Below are 14,858 nucleotides of genomic sequence, written 5' to 3'. Positions count from 1 at the left end.
TTCCATTCTTTGTCTTTTTATTTACACATGGATCCAGTATTCTGTCTAAGCATTTTTTCTCATTTACTACTCTTTTTTCATTATTTTTACTATTTGTTGTGTACTTATGTTAATTATAGTAGACGTGGTAGCTTGGCACGACGGACTCACGTTTTTCTTTTCTACAGTCGATCTCTCTTTCATTCCCTCATAATGAAAACACACAAGACGCCTCCCTCAGAGACTCTCCCTGGCCCGTGCTTGTATAACACGGGGAGGTAAACAAAGTGTGATGGATGCCGCCGCCGCCGCCAGGATCGGTTTTCTTATTGCCATAAAATGTGAATTATGGACCAAATGCAAAGCGATCTATAAGGAAAAAGTCCCGTGGTGTTAGCGTAATAAACATCGAATATTTACACTTCACGGGACATGGCTAAGTACTTGACATATAGGCTCCTTAAAGGCAAGGGTGATCATATTTGCAGCATGATGGCATTGCATTCCCTACACGCCTCGGTGATTCATTGATTTTACTGAGAATGCGGTGAATCTCGACATGTGGGAGTCTAGTGTCATAGTGGAGGTGGAGGTGCCTCGCTTCTGAAACACTTTGCTCTCCTATTACCACTATTTCCATCAGCCACAAGATCTTTAAACTGATTTTTTAAGACCTCTCCTGTTAATAAGTAGAAATGTTGGTGGGCTGCCACGAGAACTGCAAAATCACCTTTAAAAACACGTATAACTTCAACTAAAGCCCTTTTAAAATAGTGGAGATATGTAGCACAAGTGTTTCAGAATATGGTCTTGCTGCGCTTACAGGTAATAAGTGTCCAGCAGGGTGCTGCAGTATTGCCATTAACGGCGACGATTCTTAAATATGACACCACACATCGTCACTAATGCTTAGATGAAAGAACACTTGATAGGATCCGCGGCCATGCCTCTCACTCAGGGAATTACGTGCCACACACACACACACACACACACACACACACACACACACACACACACACACACACACACACATTTAAGAGTGCTCAGGCTATTCGATATCACGCAGAAAATGAAGCTGTGAGTGACAAATGCATTGTTAGCAGTAGATGGCCTCTTTTTCACCACTACCATCACACAAAAAGGTTCCAGTAACTGCATCTATGAGTATCTAGTTTCAACACGGTTTAGAATTTATTTACCTCTGAAAATTAAGAATGGCAAGCCACGTAGGGGAGAGGTGTGTCTGTGTGTGTGTGTGTGTGTGTGTGTGTGTGTGTGTGTGTGTGCGCGCGCGTTTGTGTGCAGGCAGCAACACAAACAAATCCTCGAAAGTAGCCTACTTGTCTCGCCCATCATAGTCGAGGCTGCTTGGCCACCGCAGACCTGAGCACACTGCCAATTCGCTCACTGCCACCACAGCATTGTAAGCTCATGACAACACAACAATCCACGGCCTGTCAGAAACGATGTTAGCGCTATGTTCCCTTCGTTCCTTGTCATCCCACCCTCCACCGGCACTGTTCCCTGTCCTCTTGTATCTCTCGTTGCAGTCCTACAGACATTATAAATGATAGCAGTCTCCCCAACATCCACAGAGTCCGGGGCGTGGGTTGGCGTGGAGAACAACACAGTGGTGAACGTGAAAGCCCAGCTGGGTTACACCGCCTTCCTGCCCTGCTCCGTGCGCATGATCGGCGACAAACAGGTAAGCTGATGGAGAGGGTTTTACTGTTTGCATAAACACACACACACACACACACACACACACATACATATGCACGCATGCGCGCACGCGCTCGCGCACGCACGCACGCACACACACACACACACACACACACACACACACACACACACACACACACACACACACACACACACACACACACACACACACACACACACACACACTGTATACACACGAAATACAATCAAAGGAGAAAGGAGGAGGATGAGGAGGAGGAGCAGGAGGAAAGCGAGGTAAGGCAGGTAATATCCTGAGCCAGGTGTACACAGCGCTCAAGCGGGAACTACGTAAATCTTCACCACCGAGAAATTACAGCTCGACCATAACTTTAGGGGAAGTTAAGCTATAATATCTCCTCAGCCTGTTATTACCTATAAGAAAGGAGGCGGAGGGAGGCGTAAGCAGTGCAGGTGGTAAAGGGAATAGCCAGAGGAGGAGAAGGAGGAGGAAGTTCTTAAAAGAAACTGGAAGCCCACAGAGGAGGAAAGGTATGAGGAGCAAAATTCAAGGTGCACGAGTGAAAGGGAGAGGTGTGAGGCTAAGGAACAGGGAAGGGAAGGAGAGAAACATGGAAGGAAATGAAAGAAACACGGAAGAAGAGGAGAGAAACACGGAAGGAGAGGAAAGGAACAATCAAGGAAAGAAAAATAAATCTATGAAATAAAAGATTGGAATTGGTAAATGGACAAGTGGAGGAGAGATGTCAAGTGGATAAAAAATTTAAAGAACAAGCCTGAGCGGAGGAGAAAGAAAGAAGCTGCACAGAAGGGTGGAAATGACAACAAAATTCGTCACCAAGAGAAAACGCATTTCCATCACCAGTAGTTTTCTTTCCTTCCTTTCTTACAGACAAGCGACTCGTCAGCCTTTGCTGCAACGCGACTTTATAAATTTTTCATCTCTTGCATATTTGAATCGGATTACACAGGCATTCCTTGCTGCTGGCCACCACTCACTCTTTCTTGATTCAATTGCAGGGTATAGAGTTTCCTCAACGAAATCTACTTGAGGCGCCCATCAATACCTCCATTACGAGTAGTTAGTGATTCACTGCTGTATGAAAAGCAATTCAATGTAGGAAGGTAAGATATGATGCCATCACTATTCTCCATAACAATTTGAACTTATAAGGGTAACGGAGTGGTGCTTCCTGATGCATGAGTTTCGCCCATTTCGTCCACTCGGTTCAATAACAAACTCGGCATAAGTATTGATGAAAACTTTAAAAAACTTCACTAAGTATACGTCGCGCACATGTTCAAGTTGATTTTCCGTCACAATGGACAGTCTTTAAGTGTGAATTTACTGTAATGTCACACACTCGACTGCTAAGTATCCATGAAATATACGAGATAGAAGTGCAAGGTACATAAGTAACATGAATAATACAAGACAATATTCCAAGTTTATAGACCAAAGAAGTAAAACAAGTAAAAAACGGAACAGAACACGGAAGCACGAAACTTTGGGGACGATAAATGTGGTACAAGGAGAAGCTTTTTGTCTGGTTGCAGTGCGGCGGGCAACAGACAACAGTTCACACACACTCGCTAAGTACGAAGAACGGGCGAATGCAATCAACAAGTATACCGATAATTTAAGTCCTCGTAGAAAAAATACACAAACTATAACATTACAACTAAACAAACAGGAAACTGATAACAATAACAAATAGTACCAGTAATATTAACAACGGCGATACTTAATCCCTTCAGTACCATGACGCGCTTCTGTATTCATTCTGCTTACTATTTGATGATTTTATACAGCTTTAGAAACCTATATGGGGGATTAGAATAATGAAGACTGTGGCCATTGATCATCTGACCTCCATAGACGCTTCCTAATATAAATAAAATCGTCTAATCACACCTAAAATTTATTATAAAAATGCTTTCCAATACTGAAGTGGTTAAAAAAATAAAATGCTACAACCAAATAACGATAATAATAATAATAACAATAACAATGATAATAATAATAATAATAATAATAATAATAATAATAATAATAATAATAATAATAATAATAATAATAATAATAATAATAATAACAATAATAATAATAATAATAACAATAACAATAATAATACCAGCCACTCCATGATAACAGAGGTGATAATTTCGGCGGTGTAATTTTAATAACCATAATACACATACACACACAAGCATAGGCAATAAGACCGTAGCAACTCATTTTCATACGATGCATACACTACCCGGCCGAGGCAAGACAGGCTCCCAGGTAAACACAAAATTAATTAAACAACAACAGCTGTGCGCCCAGGTGCCTCATGCGCTCCCACCTGCGCAGTGCCGCCATTACTAAGGCGCTAATTATGTGCATTTAATTAGGATATTATTTTTACCGACATATAAAATCGCTATGCATGAATTACTAACTGGCTGGTACCTGTTAATAAGGCTTAATTACCTAATCCAATAAAAACATGCAGTAATTTATCCTAATTGCGTTATTTCTGATACATGTGCAACGCGTGCCTAGCCAAAAATTAGGTACTTGTTGGAATGGAATGATGATCAGCACCGGTTCGTAGCTATAGTACGCGGTGGCCCTTGTTAGCTCGCTGTATGGCGGCTGTGTGAGCTGGAGGATACGACACACACACACACACACACACACACACACACACACACACACACACAGAGAGAGAGAGAGAGAGAGAGAGTGTGTGTGTGTGTGTGTGTGTGTGTGTAATTCACCTCGGTTCCAGCTGGTCACCCAGCCAGTCTTCCCCATTACGGAGCGAGCTCAGAACTCATAGACCGATCTTCGGATAGGACTGAGACCACATCACACATCGGGAAAGCGAGGTCACAACCCCTCGAGTTACATCCCGTACCCATTTACTGTTGGGTGAACAGGGGCCACACATTAAGAGGCTTGCCCATTTGCCTCGCCGCTTCCCAGGACTCGAACCCGGCCCTCTCAATTGTGAGTCAAGCGTGCTAACCACTACACTACGCGGTGTGTGTGTGTGTGTGTGTGTGTGTGTGTGTGTGTGTGTGTGTGTGTGTGTGTGTGTGGTGGGGGGAAAGCAGCGAAAAGTTGGGAAAGGGAAGGAAGGTTGGGAGTAAGGTAACAAGCCCTAATAAGAATAATGGAGACAAATGGATCTTTATAAGTGTGTGTATGTGTGTGTGTGTGTGTGTGTGTGTGTGTGTGTGTGTGTGTGTGTGTGTGTGTGTGTGTGTGTGTGTGTGTGTGTGATGAAAACGATGGAAATTTTCAATAAACAAATTTGTGTAACTACTCACATCATACCAACGTAATGGATAAATGTTTTATTGCATTTTTCCCATAATCGTTCCAAGTAACACTAAAGATATACGAGAAGAAATACGCTTGGAAGAAAACGTTTTTGTAATTTGTATAATGGGTGTTATCAAGTACAGCAACAAGCATACACTCGTTAAAGCAGCCAATGTGCGACTATGAAACGCGTTGTAATGTTACTTCCCACGTACAAAACAGAGGTGACTCACGCATAGGAAAGAAAAAGCACCACACCAATGCAACCTCCATTGAGTCACGCTATCGCAGGAACCGAAACGAGAAATCTATTCTAAAAAACACGAAAAGAAAAGCACAGCACTGAAGTGAGGCTACGTGTTGTCTGTCTTCTCTTTTCCAGCCCCCATGACACCACAAAGAGACGAGGGCCACTCCAGTGTATAGGGAAGAAAGGCGTGGAGGTCTCTTGAAGGTGGCTCATAATTCACGATAATGGTGGACGTGTGTTTCTAACTCAGCGGCTTGCGAGTGGCAGGCCGTTTGAGTACCGGCGATTTGGTTCTCATTCAGCGATAAATCCTTGGATGGGTTATTGTAGGCAAGCCGAAGGAGGGGTTTTATGGCAGTCATTTTGAAGTGGTGTATGCCAAATGGAGCAGTAAAGATTTTTTTATGAATAAGAAAGGTGGCAAGGAAATTGAAGCCGGAGCGGAGACGTTTTGAGTTCACGGCTATTTTTTTTTTTTTTTTTTGAGAGAGAGAATGAAGAAGTGCGGGAGTGAGGTCAAAAGGGTGAGAAGAGAAAAGTATAGTAATCTTGCACCGGCTTGAGTTTTCCTTCCACCTTTGCCACTCATTTGTCTCATTTTTTTTGTCCGCTTCCATGAACTAACTGCATTTTATTTTTCTCCCTCCTTCCCTCTCTTTGTCCTTCAATCCATCTTCCTGCTTTCTCCTTTCAACACCCTTTCCATTACTCTTCTACCCATTTCCTTTTCCTTTCTCCTTTACATCACTCTTACTTTCTCCTCTATCATTCTCACCTTCCTTGCCTTCTCTTTTCCCTTTATCATTCTTTTCTTACTCCTCTGCCCATCTCCCTTTCGTTCTCTCCCTCAAAACTCTGTCGGTCTTCCACCCTTTTCAATTCCTACCTTTCGTCTCTATCTCTGTCTCCCTCTTCCCACCCCTCGTCCCCTGCAGATCTCCTGGATTAGACGGCGCGACTGGCACGTGCTCACCTCAGGAGTCTTCACGTACACCAACGACGAGCGGTTCTCCATCACACACAGGGACGGCGCCGACGACTGGACGCTCTCCATCAAGTACCTACAGGAGCGTGACAACGGAACCTACGAGTGCCACGTGAGTACTGACTGGTGATACATTCTGGTCCTTCGTCAGGTGGTTCCTAGATTTTTTTTTTTTTTTAGTTATTTTGATTTGGTCTTTTATTGTATTAGCCGATTAACAAATTCTTATTCACTGCTTTAATTCCACGTAGCATTTTCCTTCAGTTAATCCTTTACGTAACATACTCGTCTCTTCATTACATTTGCACACATTCCTCTCCTTTGACTGGCCTCTCCCTCCCCCTCCTCCCTTTCTCTAACTCTAAGCCACTTACCCTCTCCCTCCCCCTCCTCCCTTTCTCTAACTGTAAGCCACTTATCTCACTCTTTCATTTCCTTCATGAATTATAATTACTTGATGCTCGAGCCGTGGAAACAGTTTATATTCCACAGCGTCTTTCCTCCGGCACTCAGAGTACAAGGCGACTTTACTAGGGAACGTTTCCTACTCCCCTACTGTTGCTGATGTTGTTGGTGGTGGTAGTGGTGGTGTTGTTGTTGGTGGTGGTGGTGATGATGGTGGTGGTGGTGATATAGTGTGTTTGATGGTGTTATTGTGGTTAATGCTGTGGTAATAGCTTTTTTTTTGTAGTACATTATATAAGTTGATAAAAACAGCAGTAGTAGTAACAGTGGTGGTGTTAAAGGTGGTGAAAGTTCATTTTCTGCTATACTCTCTCTCTCTCTCTCTCTCTCTCTCTCTCTCTCTCTCTCTCTCTCTCTCTCTCTCTCTCTCTCTCTCTCTGCCTATCTACGTCCATAGTGTTATCATTTCACCATTTCTTACAAGCGGCGTGAGCGAGACGACAAACACACGCCTGTTTACGATACGCCGGGCTCCATAAATAACGAAATTAAACGTCAACCGCTTCTATTGTGGGCATAAAATTGCATTAGCGGGGCGAATCTGCCTCACCTTTACCTTCCTTTGCCACACCTGCACGTCTGCCTCCTCTCCTTTTTCTATGCTTATACTCATCTCCTCTTGTATGTGCTCATTATTCTTCTCCCTCCTCCTTTTATGCCTCTCCTTCTCTCCTCTCTTTCTTCTTTTATCCTCTCCTCTCTCTCTCTCTCTCTCTCTCTCTCTCTCTCTCTCTCTCTCTCTCTCTCTCTCTCTCTCTCACTCAGGAATGGGACACGAACTAGCATCAAAAGAGAGGGAAGGAAGGTAATTCTAGAGAGCAAAGTCAACATACGCCTCGGGTGAAAATAAGGAAACATTCGGGTGGCGATGATGCCAATAATGAATAGCTTATTTATGTTTCAGGGCAAACACATACTAATCACCCGCCTCTCCTCGCCTTTTCCTCCCCGTCACTCTCCCTCTCTCACTCGCTCTCCATCTCCCCATTAGTGTACAGTAGGAATGAGTTTGTTGACTTAAATAGATGTGGACAAGGCGGGTGTGAGGGAGAGCTGCTTCCCTTCATATTTGCCCAGGGAGGAGTGCCTCGGGGAGACCTGTGTTCATAGCGGGTCGTGTTCCTGTTTGCCGCCGCCCCGCCTCGGACGCCGCGCCAATATTAGGTTACCGAAGGGAAGCTGTAGGGCTGCGCAGTGTCTCATGTAGTTTATCCTTACAATAATTTTTGTCCCAGACACCATTAGCTTCCTTTGTTAACATTCCTAGGCGTTTAATGTTAGTAAGGGATGTTACATTTGTCCCTTGAAGGATTCTAAAGTGAAAGGATGTGTTTGGTTGGGTTAGGTTAGGTTGTAAAGTATAGTCATCATAGGATTCAAAAAAAGGTTACTCTTAATTTTGAGATTCTGGAAGTAATAGTGCGGTGATCGGAATCATGCAACTCTGTACACCCATAATGGTCGGACGAGAAACACACCTCATTCACTTGCACTCTGTTTGACGGCTTCTTTCATTAATATCTCTGATCTACCAAGAAATTATCAAGTGTCAGGCTTTGTTACAAGACTGCCAGCAAATCAAATTACCTAATACCGAGAAAAATAAACAATATTGGAAGGAAGGGCAGAAGGATGCTGAATTCTCTTCATATCACGGTAAAGGTCACTACGATGATGAGAAGCAAAGGTCATCACAATCAAGAACCATCATATCTCTGGTACCATTTTCACCACACACACGTACAGACATACAAAAACGCTCCCTGCATGAATGAAGCAAATGATGAAATGGAAATTTAATTAAACATGAGGTGGGTGGGTGGGGAGGATAATGATATATCACTCGATGGAAATGTTACCTAGTGGGCGTTCATTAATTACCATGCAAGAGTAAAGTGTGTGTGTGTGTGTGTGTGTGTGTGTGTGTGTGTGTGTGTGTGTGTGTGTGTGTGTGTGTGTGCAGGTTCATATGTGTACGTATATGAGCCTTCCTACGATGGTTTCATGTGTTTTAATCATCCTCGTCGCGGAACACTTGGCTCCTCGGATATAATAAATCATACGCTCAGTGAGTCTTCCAAGCATTTCCCAGACAACCAAACACCACTGCTGTCTTCCCAAGGGGCGCGCTGCCTCCGCCTGACCTTCCTACGCCATTTCGGTAATTCAGGTTTATGTCATATTTACGTTTTCCAGTCTCTCACCACCTCTAATTAACTTGTCTGTTCTCAGCCTCAGCGTGGCCGGTGGCTCGTAATGGATATTTCAGAATTTTATGTCTAAATAGATTGTGTTAAAATATTTCTCTGCATCAGCAATGACAAATTTCGTTAGTGATAATGAAACTATCTTATACAGCAAAAATTATAAACACGTTATTATCATTATTATTATTATTATTATTATTATTATTATTATTATTATTATTATTATTATTATTATTATCATTATTATCATCATCATCATCACCATCTTTCCCATTATTACTATTATTAATGTTATCAACACTACATATTAACATCACAATCTTATGATTTTGGAAATTAGAAACATAATAACAATACAAACAAGTGATTAACTAACTTTTCATTTTCACATTCATTTCAACTATTTTCAATTTGCCACGGATGGATATTGGTTGCTGAACTCGCCAACGTGTACATACACAAAAAAAAAAAAATCACACACACAAAGACACACACACACACACACACACACACACACACACACACACACACAGGTGGACAGAAAGAAGTGTACGTATATAAAGATGAATAAGTAATGGTACATAAACATAGGCAGGTAGATAGAAAAGTTTATAGGTAGATAGGTAAATAGATATATAGATAGATAAATAAGATAGATTGTTAGGAGATAAAACAATTAACTGTCAGACATTTATATAACAAATAAATGAATAAATAGATGCGAATTAGTGGGTAGGTAGATAGATGAAATGATACGGTAACAATGGAACATACATTATGCATATGTGCCTATGAATGTATTATTATGCTCATTAGTTCTTTATAACAATATGCAAAGTACATAAAAAAGCGTACACAACCTAAAAGGACAAAAGCCACATGAGTTTGTCACTGTAAACGAAAAGTTACAGTGGAATTACTAACAACTTACTGTCACAACTATTGTTACAAAAATAGCAACTAAAACAACAAGAACAACTATACTACTACTACTACTACTACTACTACTACTACTACTACTACTACTACTACTACTACTGCTGCTGCTATTACTACTATTATTACTACTTATAATAACAATAATAATGATAATAATAATGATAATAATAATAATAATAATAATAATAATAATAATAATAATAATAATAATAATAATAATAATAATAATAACAATAATAATAATAATAATAATAATAATAATAATAATAATAATAATAATAATAATAATAATAATAACAATAATAATAATGAAAATAATAATAATAATAAAATAACGATTTTGCGATTACTGTAACATGATCATTATTATTGATATCAATAGTAGTAGCAGTAGCAGTAGTAGTAGTACTAGTAGCAGTAGCAGTAGTAGTAGTAGTAGTAGCAGTAACAGTAGTAGTAGTAGTAGTAGTAGTAGTAGTAGTAGTAGTAGTAGTAGTAGTAGTAGTAGCAGCAGCAGCAGCAGCAGCAGCAGCAGCAGCATCAACAGAAGCAGCAGCAGTAGCAGCAGCATCATCATCATCATCATCATCATCATCATCAGCAGCAGCAGCAGCAGCAGCAGCAGCAGCAGCAGCAGCAGCAGCAGCAGCAGCAGCAGCAGCAGCAGAAGCAGCAGCAGCAGCAGCAGAAGCAGCAACAGCAACAGAAGCAGAAGCAGCAGCAGCAGCAGCAGCAGCAGCAGCAGCAGCAGCAGCAGCAGCAGCAACAGCAGCAGCTGCAGCTGAAGAGAGCAGCAGCAGCAGCAGTAGTAGTAGTAGTAGTAGTAGTAGTAGTAGTAGTAGTAGTAGTAGTGATATCAATAATAGCACTAATAAAAAATAGTAGTAGCAGCAGTAGCAGCAGCAGCAGCAGTCAGCAACATTCGTGATGGGCAGTAAAAGTGCAATATCATGATAAGCCGCGGATGACACACACATGAAACTCAAAACTGACATGTCAACAAATTGCATTACTGGAGCATTATGGAAACGTGCATTTATGTATACACGCTGGCCGAGAGATAAAATGGGATAGAGATGGATAAATGGATAGATATATAAGTAGATAGAGAGATAGAGATAGACATATAAATTGATAGATAGATATACAGATAGATAGATAGACACAGACAGGTAGATAAGGAGTGAGAGAGCTCAATGTAAAAAGATAAAGTTACAGTAAAAGACACCATCTCCCTCTTGATCTTGTTAGCGAAGTTAAGTCTGTCATCCTCTCCCGCCATTGGTCGTAATAACCTACTTCCAACTCCCCTTAACCTACCCCCCTCCTCTCTCTCTCTCTCTCTCTCTCTCTCTCTCTCTCTCTCTCTCTCTCTCTCTCTCTCTCTCTCTCTCTCTCTCTCACTAATTGCTCACTTATTCACGCCACCTCACGTACTGGCAACATATATTAGATCACATCACGCGTATAATTTCTTTATCTCGCTCTTTCATCACTGTCCTTTTAAAATTTTACATAACCACACCCAACCATCCACCAACACCCCCTTCACACACACACACACACACACACACGTTGAACTAGTAAGTTAAGAGGGTTTCCGTATCAACCCTTTGTATGTTCATAGTTAAACATGAGTGTCTGTTACCGTAAACCTTTACTAACAAGCCACTAGCTTCTAAATCTCGTTGGGGCCGCTATGCAATTATAACTATTGGGAGGTGAAGGCCCCCTGGTGCATTCCCAAGGGCGAGGAGCTGAAACAAGGATGAAGCCATTAAAGCACAATTGCCTTCCTTGTTCAGCCTAATTCCTTCCATCTCCTTGACTGCATTCGTAGGTGAAGGAATTTCATGCGTTTTTGTTTCTCCTTTTCTCGGTTTGACTTTTTGTATGTCTATCTTTATTTTTCTTTTTGTTACTGTCTGTGGATGAAAGTGCGCTCTCTCTCTCTCTCTCTCTCTCTCTCTCTCTCTCTCTCTCTCTCTCTCTCTCTCTCTCTCTCTCTCTCTCCTCCTCCTCCTCGCTGCTGATAAAAATGCAGATTTCTCTCACTAATTTCGCTTATAATTTACTTTTTCTCTCCGATCCATTTTCTTTTCTTGGTGTCTCAAAGGACAGTGTTTTCCATTAGTTAAATGAGCTCATTTACAAGACTGATTATTCTTGATTACACGCTGATGCTACACAATATTTTTTCTTGCAAAAATTTAGCAACATTATTGAGTTTTTGAGGCATAGAAGTACGTTTCCCCAGTGTTCCATTTACACAGGCGGGGAGAGAGATGCGTAAGCCCGCCGTGCTGATTAAGTTCAATAGTTCGAGAATATATCAGACTCTCAATCTACTTCCCGCCACACCTGTACTCGTGCAGACACATTCAATTAAGTCTATGCTGCAGTGTAATCTACTCAGCGATGTACTTTCTCTCTCTCTCTCTCTCTCTCTCTCTCTCTCTCTCTCTCTCTCTCTCTCTCTCTCTCTCTCTCTCTCTCTCGATTCGTCGGTGGAGAGAATCCTTACACTGTGCTATCATACAGTATCTACACACCGTTGTAAAATCAAACAGTAGAGAAATCTAAGGATCTATTGCTGTTTATCTTGTAATTTCTTTATAACTACTGACATCTTCACTTTCCGCCACCAGATCTCCACCGGGACAGGAATCGTGAGCCAGTTCGTGAATCTGAACGTGATCGTGCCTGAGGCGTTCATTCTGGGCAACAGCGAGTACCACGTGGAGACCGGCTCGCCAATCAACCTCTTCTGCATCATTGAACAGGTGAGTTCCACGCATCAGTGAGGGAAGAGAAAGGGCACAAATGGAGGAAGGTAATAAATGAAGGGGGGCAGATGGTATATAAAGGGATAGGAAAAAGGAAAGAAAAGGGAACATTGGAACTCGAGAATTAGAGCAGGATGTGGAATGGTGATGCAGAGAGGAAGGCAGCAATGGCCCGGATTAAGGAGGAAGATATATTGTAGTTACTCGAGGAGGGGAATGAAGCTGAGGACCACAGACACCGGGGAGTAAAAGGTACTTGGGTTAAATGTAAAGGAAGAAGTTTTTACTAAAGTACGCACTCGATACAAAGTCTTAATGCGTCCATGTGTGTGCGTGAGAGAGAGAGAGAGAGAGAGAGAGAGAGAGAGAGAGAGAGAGAGAGAATGTGTGTTTGTGTTTGTCTGCGAACAGCTGTATTTACATGGTCGTTAGTATACAGGATTTGACGTAAGCTCATGTTGTCCTGTCCACAAGTTTAGCTTTATCCAGGTCAGATTTTAAGCCTGGCATACACCAACGCTGCTCCAAAATCTCAACACATATCAACATTCCTCTTTCGAAACTTTATATTTCACCTTTATCGTTATCGTGTGCTGGGATGTGGAGGAAACATTTGGCGGTGAACACACAAACAAACACGTACATAAACTGGGAACTGAGACGAACGATACAGGAAAAAAAAAATAAAAGAAGTGAAGGGCAAAAATTCAGACGAGATAGGCCGAAGTAAAAGGAATCACAGTGGCAGTAAGGAAAGCACTCAAGGGGGATGTGAGAAGTAAGGCAAGCCTGCAGCCAAAGGGACGGAAAGGGAAAGGAAGCAGGGCAAGGAGGCAAGCGTTTACAGAAGCCAGCAGGAAGTCAGGTGGATGTTTATTATCCCAGCAGTGGTGCGTGAAACAAAGGACGGCATCCGACCTCCGGGAGCCTCTCTATCTCAACGGAGAGTCGGAGCGGCGCAAGCAAGCCGTCTAGATGTCCCACACCGTATCTTGCAAGTGCTGGAGGAGAGAGTTGGTGTCTTCGAGACGTGAAGGTGCGCTGCGGTGTCTCTAGGGAGGGACTCTGGTACCTCAATAATAATGTGAAAGATCGACCATTCTGATGATGATGTTGTGTATCAGTGATGGCAAAAGTGTAGCATTGTTCACACACGAAACGGCATATTTTCAGTCTATTTTCTCGCTCCTAACGTGTTGACGATGCTAATGCACGGGTTCCTGCCTCGCATCAAGACTTGTCATCCGTTCTTTCCAAAACCATAATAATAACACTAACTTGCACGCCTTCATACCTGCTCCTCTCAACAAGTGCAGCTGGCTACGACTTTTACATTCTTTACACACACCAAGTACAGAATAAAATAAAGGTAACACGAAACCCCGACATCTCAAGGCCGCAAACCTTCCTTGAGCAGAGCTACACATCCCTCGAGAACAAGGTATTCTGGCAGTGACTCCGGCAGGTTGGGAAGCGCATGAGAAGAGGTGGTACTGGGGAGGGGGAGTGGGGACGGGTCAGCAAGTGTTGAAGAGAGAGAGTCGTGTAAAGTTGAAGTAGCGAGTGCAGGAGAATAGAGGGGAGAGGAGAGAAAAAAACGAAAGTGTGTGTGTGTGTGTGTGTGTGTGTGTGTGTGTGTGTGTGTGTGTGTGTGTGTGTGTGTGTGTGTGTGTATACCTGCCTCAAGTTTTGCAATGGTAAGATAGGGCCGCTCAGTTCCTGCAAGGATTTTATCAGCGACTAGGCAGGGAGGCAGGGTGGCGGCGCAGCTCTTATCCTGATTGCGCGACACTTCCCCGCGGGCAGGGTGTGTCACGGGGGATAATTCTGTTGTGTGTCTCTTCCAACACCCACATTGTTTATTGCCTATAATTGCGGAGGAGGGATATTCTCTCTCTCTCTCTCTCTCTCTCTCTCTCTCTCTCTCTCTCTCTCTCTCTCTCTCTCTCTCTCTCGCTCACCTGGAAACAACTCGACATAGCCACACCTCAACGCGTTAGTCATGACAGAACCGTGGCGCCAAGTCAGTAGCACCAGGAAAAGAGCAGAGGAGAAAAGTAGAGAGAGAGAGAGAGAGAGAGAGAGAGAGAGAGAGAGAGAGAGAGAGAGAGAGAAAAAGAGCTGCGCCGCGCCGCCAGTATACTTCTAGCCTTATCAGTGTTCTTGGTGCCAAATAGCCGCGGGGAGGCGAGGACGGCGGATCGTTAACAAGACTCTACGCTCGTTGGGG

At 42.7% G+C, this 14,858-nt stretch overlaps 1 protein-coding gene across 2 annotated transcripts in view; it reads left to right on the top strand.

The window, feature by feature from the left end:
- The window catches only part of LOC123499764 (zwei Ig domain protein zig-8-like), a 186,968-nt gene that overhangs the window by 150,232 nt on the left and 21,878 nt on the right, over nucleotides 1-14,858 (top strand). The window contains exons 3-5 of one of the 2 annotated variants that reach the window (XM_045248219.1): nucleotides 1,575-1,684; nucleotides 6,182-6,343; nucleotides 12,491-12,625. In XM_045248219.1, the coding sequence (XP_045104154.1) occupies nucleotides 1,575-1,684; nucleotides 6,182-6,343; nucleotides 12,491-12,625 (407 nt within the window). Of the gene's footprint in view, nucleotides 1-1,556; nucleotides 1,685-6,181; nucleotides 6,344-12,490; nucleotides 12,626-14,858 lie in introns of both variants that reach the window. The other variant, XM_045248218.1, reaches the window with a different exon arrangement.

This window comes from Portunus trituberculatus, chromosome 50 (genome assembly GCF_017591435.1).
Source record: "Portunus trituberculatus isolate SZX2019 chromosome 50, ASM1759143v1, whole genome shotgun sequence".
NCBI lineage: Eukaryota > Metazoa > Arthropoda > Malacostraca > Decapoda > Portunidae > Portunus > Portunus trituberculatus.
This window is presented reverse-complemented; position numbering and strand designations above follow the sequence as displayed.